General features: G+C 45.3%; 1 protein-coding gene across 1 annotated transcript; it reads left to right on the forward strand.

Annotated features, from left to right (window-relative positions):
- Nucleotides 1–2,105: 2,105 nt before the first annotated feature.
- On the forward strand, nucleotides 2,106–6,029 carry LOC311082156 (uncharacterized protein; the record flags this gene model as incomplete). The annotated part of the gene is made up of 7 exons (XM_084112898.1): nucleotides 2,106–2,341; nucleotides 2,431–2,758; nucleotides 2,884–3,685; nucleotides 4,001–4,207; nucleotides 4,324–4,703; nucleotides 4,782–5,287; nucleotides 5,372–6,029. The coding sequence occupies 7 exons, from the start codon at nucleotides 2,106–2,108 to the stop codon at nucleotides 6,027–6,029; spliced, it is 3,117 nt and encodes a 1,038-aa protein (XP_083969024.1).
- Nucleotides 6,030–6,599: the final 570 nt, after the last annotated feature.

Genomic DNA, 6,599 nt, shown 5'->3' on the forward strand with positions numbered 1-6,599 from the left:
ATCATTACACAGTTAACATATAGGTATCTTTAAGATTGCAAGAGGTAATAGTCTCTCTCTGATTTGCATTTAAGAAAATGTACGCATACCCCATTTTTCGCCGCCAGTCGGCAACATCAAACCGTCTCCTCATGGCGCCATCGGTGGAGGCGAAGGGTCTTGAAAATGTGGTGTCTGGAAGGGCCAAATCAAAGGAGGAGGTGCTGGCAGAGGCAAGTCATTTTGTCTGCACAAACGGTGGAGATCCCAGTGACCAGTTTTTAGTACTGGCTCACTGCAAACTTCAGTTTGGGAAGTACCAGGGTCAGAATTTTAGATGGCTCCTGGAAAACTCTCTGGGGTACGCAGTATATTTGGTGCTCAGCATTTCCAGTGAGAAAGCGCAGATAACCCCCCTGTCAGAAAACAAACAACTGTTCCTACAGTACACTTCTTATATTAGAGAGATGGCAGAAGAAGTGGAGAAATATAAGAGGAAGCAGGAAATGCAAGCAGAAGCCCGGGCAACTGGAGACCAGGGCTGCTTGATGGTGGAGTTTGGTGACTTTCAGGGCCGGTCCATGAAGGATGTTTTTGAGGACCAGAGCAAGGAGGCCGAAGCCCTCATCAGGTACCTGGTTAAGGCAGATGCCAGGCCCAACGCCAACATGGCCATTTTCAAGGCGTATGTCCTGAAAAGACGGGCTTCTGAAATGGGGACCAGGGTACATCAGCCTGCATGTCCACCTGCAGCCTCCAGTACCTCTGCACCTCCACCTACAGCCATCCGAACTGGTGTACAGCAGACCGCCACTGTGAAAGCGCTGTTGGCGCATGGCAAACATTTGTCACCTTCACAGCTGGCAAAAAAACTAATGTCACCAGTTAAACCCTGTGAGTAGGAGTGTGAATATAGAATTTTCCCTACAGCAGTTCTACATGTATTAATTTATCGTTATGGCAAACTTGTCCACTTGTTTCCAGATCCATTACTGCAGTCCACTTTACCTCCTCCGGCAGCAGAACCCCCAGCCAAGCATTTGGCCCGAAAGCAGCTATTCGCAACTGGTAAGTAAGCAACATCTTACATATGTTTGTCTCTGTGTATTGATCACAGTAATAGTTTTAACATTTGTGCTCCAGGCACTTCCATTCCCACTGCTGAAGATGATGATGATGAGGAGCTGGTATTTGCTGCATCACAATGTGAAGCACAGCTAAATACAGGTGTGGCATATGACACAAATGCAAATATTATAAGAATGTTTTGTGGAAACCCACTGAGAATCATTATTTTTGAAAATAAATAAATAAACATTTTTAAATATATATTTTTTTACAACACAGAATTATGTGACATCATCAAGCGGGATGCATTCTTTGAGTGCAATTCTTCCAAACCTTAAGGATGTCCAAAGGTGTCAGTGTATTTATTTGCGTTTCCTAATTTTCCCGTTGCTAAGCAATCACTGGATAACTTTTTCACAAAGCTTGCTCTTCTCACTCACTCTTTAGCTCCGTGGGCTGTGGGCATCATTACTTTTTTTTACTGAATTCCTCACGACTCATTTTCCTGTCTCCATTCCATCTAATCCTCATTCTCAAAGAGCTGTATTGATCCCATATTCCTTATATCAATAAAGTGTACACTGTGTTCTTTGCTTCTTAACACTAATACCATTTTCTTCACTGTAATTCCTCAATGTAATCATAATTATTATTAATAATTGTCCAAAATTACTGCTTCGCCGGCTGTTTGTGGGCTGCATTTATGGCGTATTACTATCAAATTAAACAGTCATCCTTATACTGTTTTTGTTACTGTTCACTCAGAGGCCTGTGCTGGTCCGTCTCCATCAGCGGAAACAGCACAGACACCAGATCTTCCTCATTATCAGCCACCAGCTGAGCTTCCAGGTCACTGGAAAGATCATCTTCCACCTTTCCAGCATGAGTGGATCCGGAACACACTGTTTAAGGCCAACCTGCGAACCGGAAAGCCAGAAATAGTGTCCCAGCCGAAGCTTTGGTGGTATCCTCCTCAGCCCCCTTTGATAAACACCCAGCCACCCGCCTCACCTGACCTCTTCTTTTGTCGGCCCATTTTCTTATGGATGCCGCTAAAGATGTGGTTGTTTCCTCTTGTCTGCGTCCGCCCAGACTGTGGTAAGCACAGACTTACTGCGGCAGGACTTTATCGTACCGTGCGCAAGGTCTTGGACATCGATGGGTGGTATGACCTTGCCACTGAGTATCTGGAGTGCAAACGCTGCAAAAAAAAGTATCCAGCCTGGAACGAGGACATCTTGGGACAGCTGGATATGGGCCACCGCAGTCAGTTTCCAGCTTTGCTGACATACAGGTAATTCATAATCACAACCATTAGGCGCTTTTATTTGTGTTATTTTTTCCAACCAAAGCATTTGCATGATTATACTGTTGTTTCCTTAGATACTTATGTGACAACCGGGTGGTGAGGATGATGAGGGAGAGGACACTGGGCAACAGTGTGACTCAGCTCTACAAGAAGCTGATGGAACAGCACAGTGAGGCATGGACACAGCGTGTCCTGCAGTACCTAACTGCCTGTGAACCATTCACAAGGTCCTCCCTTGTGCAGCCTCCTGTGTTTGCTGAGCCTCCCCTTTTACCTGCCCTACCTAAACCTAAGTGGCTGTTAGCTGTGTACGCCAGGGATGTTCTGGGGCGACTGGACGAGGTCAAGGCCAAAATTACATCCGTCTTTGGCTGTGTTCTCAAGATGGACTCCACAAAAAAGGTATCACAGCCCTGTTTATATCCAGAAATTGTCCAGATATGGATATGTGCGTGTACATAATGAACAGTTATGAGTTTTTATTTTGTAATACTTTTTTTTTTTTACCCTTCTATTTTCGCCAATAGGTCACAAAAAAACTTGCCGGTGCTGCTTCAGGAACAGCTGCCTGGTGCACAAATGTGGGTAACGAACACGGCCAAGTCCTTGTCTCTGTCCTAACAGCCGCCGAGGGACATGCACTGGACCCCATGGCAGCTGGCCTAATGAAACGCTACCGAGAGGCAGGAGAGGCATCCCCAAAAGTGATGTACGTGGACAGAGATTGCTGCAGTCAGCATGGCCAGTCTCAGGTTAAGGCCATGTTTTCGGAGTGGGATGAGCTTGAAGTGCGCCTTGACATCTGGCATTTCATGCGGCGATTTGCTGCAGGTGTCACGACAGAGGCTCATCCGCTCTACGGGATCTTCATGGCACGTCTGTCCATGTCCATATTCCAGTGGGATCCAGAGGATGTGGCTGCTCTTCGCCGTGCAAAGGAGGGTGAGCTGGCGGCAAAGAAGACTGGCTACATCTCAGAAAAGGCGGTCAGTGCTCGCATTAACCGGAGGGAGTTGGCACTGCACTGCCGGAGGAGGACCAGGGGGGAGGAGGAGACCACCATATTGATTGGGAAACTGATTGATCAGTTTGACGGTGCGGACGGGAAGGACACTCTCGGAGTTCCACTTCTGAACCACGAACGGATCCAGCAGATATGGAAAGAACAGCGGAAGCACGTACAGTGTATCCAAGACCCAGAGCACTTTCCGCTATACATAAAGAAGGGGACACTGAAGAAAGGCGGTGTGGAGCTGTGCTGCTACAGGTGTGCTCGAGGCTCTACCTCCTTGGAGTCATTCCACCTCCACCTGAACCGTTTTATTCCAGGTATTACATACATATGGATTACTAATTTTTCTGTAAAACATGTAAGCACTGTAACTGCTTCCATTACATTAAAGTAATGTCACATTAATAAATGTCACAATTTACAGTAATATTACAGTTCTTTTCTGATGTCATAAAAGCATTGACAAAGCTGTCTTGCCTGACAAGTCACTAGTAACTCTGGTTATAACGACAATAATTTTTTAATGCAATTACATAACTCTATGTTACCAGTTACTTCATAGCATCTCATGTGTAGTAAATATCTTGTACATATGTGACGTTTAAAACCTTTTTTATTTATGTAACTCTTAGGAACCAGTGCCAGTGATGCGCATTTTCAGGCCTATCTCCTTGAGGGCTTGATGCGTTGGAATGATGACCGGATGGAAGATGCCATAAAAGGAGCATCCTCCATCCGGCCATATGGCAGTGCCATGAGAGAGGCTGTGAACCAGCTTAGCCAGACAGTCTTTGGGAAGCCCTGGGATGAGCGCTATCGCCCTCCTGGAGCATATACAGGCAAGAAATTCATTAATTTATTATTTTGTAATATTATACTAAGTTATCTATTTAGCCTTAAATTTACTAGACAAAATATTTAGAAAACTTTATTTTTTTCCATTTTATTCTTGTAGGTGAATTGCTCGGAATAGAGTACCTTTACAGCCAGACTGGCAAAACACTGACTCCAGTGCTCCAGAACCCAGAGGATGAAGACAGGCTGGTGGAGGAAATTGATGACCAAGACCTGCAAGATGAGGGATTTGAGGAAGACATCACGGAGGACATCACAGTTCCAGTGCTGTACGAGAATGACCCTTGCGGTGATCTCGCAAACAGCCCCTCATCTGTGCCTCAGCCTCAGTCCCCAGCATCACTGGCTGACGTATCAATGGCTGACGTGTCACTGGCTGAGCCATCCACATCATCTAGAGAAGGACAGCATCTTGCCCCTGCGCCTTCAGTGTTGTCACAGCCATCTGACACTGGAAGCAGTCTCTCCGACGAAACTCAGGTAAGACACTTTAAGGGCTTTATTTAATTTCAATCTCATTTTATTCTACATATATTAACATGAATCTGAATTTACTAGGGAGCAGTCATTGGGCCCGATGGCATCGCTGGGTGGGACAAGGTCCAGGATCTGGCTGGTTACCTGGTTGGTCTTCGTGAGGCTCCTTACCTCACTGACCTGCAGGTGACAGAGGCCATCCAGCTGTGGACAGCTCTCCATGACACAGACAAACAGCGGGTCAACTATCAGCCTCGACATCAGCCTCAGCTGACACATGGACGCTTTAAGGCACCGAAGCGGTCCGGAGTCACACCGGGTGTGGAGAGTGTGAAACGGTGTCTGATTGGACATCCCGGGGGTCCAGCACAGTGGCCCAGCACCAGCCGCTTGGTTGAGGCCATTTTTACAAAGCTGTGTGCTTTACACAAGTCGCCGATCAAGAAGGCTGGAGTTTGCACCCCCAGGTGGTCTAAAATCCTCTCGGATTACCACCACATCCGAGAGCTGGTGCTTAACAATCGCAGGCTAATGGATGAAACAATGATCCAGCTGTTTGAGCTAAACCAGAAGACACTCATTCAGTGGTAAGCAAGGCACATTATTTGCTTCAAATTAACTGAATACTTCTATAAACATATATATATTTAATACATGTAATTTATTTTCAGGTTTCAACGGCAGCAGAAGAATCAGGAAATGAGTGTCCTCGCTCAGGGACTGACTCCACCTGACCCAATTGCTGTGGCTGATACACAGCTTCCTCCACCGAGGGAAAAATTGGATGAAGCGGCATCGACCTCAGGCCCAAAACATACCTTTATCTTTCCGCCAAATCGAGAAGGACAGGCTCCTCTTCTGCGACCAGGTCGACGGCCCGCTGCTGCCACCACCATGGTGTGCCCCATTGCACCTGCCCCCACAGCATCAGGACTTGTGCAGCCCATTTCAGCACCTGGGTCATTGTCACTAGTCCTTAACCCAGACATGACCGTGTCAATGGTGATTCCCCCTTCTGGTGCGTCAACATCCGGTGCAGGCCCAGCTCCGCCTGCTCCTGTGTCTGCTGCACCTGTGTCCCGTTACACCCAGAGGAACCGGCGCCGGCGGGCCCAGGAGACGGAAAGCGGAGTCCGTAAGAGGAAGTATGTGCGAGGGGTTACCTTTAATATGTGCAGCAAATGTGGGCAGCCCAAAACCAAAGAGTTTGGCCATAGCCGATATGGTAATGCCACATTTTGCTTGGCTGCCTCAAATGGAAAATCTTTAGATGACTGGTTGGCAGAACAGCGCCAGCAAAATACATGCCAAACTCCACCTCCTCAATAAACAGTTTGTTTCTTTCCTGTATATATTTTGTATATATTACTGTACATGGGCCTTCCCACTCTTTCATATTGTCCTATATATTCTGTGTATGTACGTATATATATATAATCGTGTGTGTACTCATTTCAATATTTGTGTTTATTCATTTTAATAAAACATTTTACATTTGAAGTGTCATTTCAATATTTGTGTGTATTCATTTTAATAAAACATTTGAAGTGTCATAAAATTAATCTGATAAATCATATCAATCAAATGAAGAAACATTTTTAATCATTTTATTAAAGCATGTAATATGCTTTTTAAAAATAATATACACAACAAATATCAATCAATATAATGATATGTCGGAGGGGCGCTAGTGCGCATGTTTGAAGTATAGACTTGTTTGTTCACACTGTAAAAAAAGAAAAGTTGACTTAACTTAAAATTATAAGGCAACTTGCTGCACAGATTTTTTTGAGTTGACTCAACTAAAACATCTCTATAGTTGAGTAGACTCAACTTTAACATCTCCAGTTGAGTAAACTCTGTTAGTTGAGTCAACTCAAAAAATCTGTGCAGCAAGTT

This window comes from Abramis brama (genome assembly GCF_963993115.1).
Source record: "Abramis brama genome assembly, chromosome: 4".
NCBI classification, from domain to species: domain Eukaryota; kingdom Metazoa; phylum Chordata; class Actinopteri; order Cypriniformes; family Leuciscidae; genus Abramis; species Abramis brama.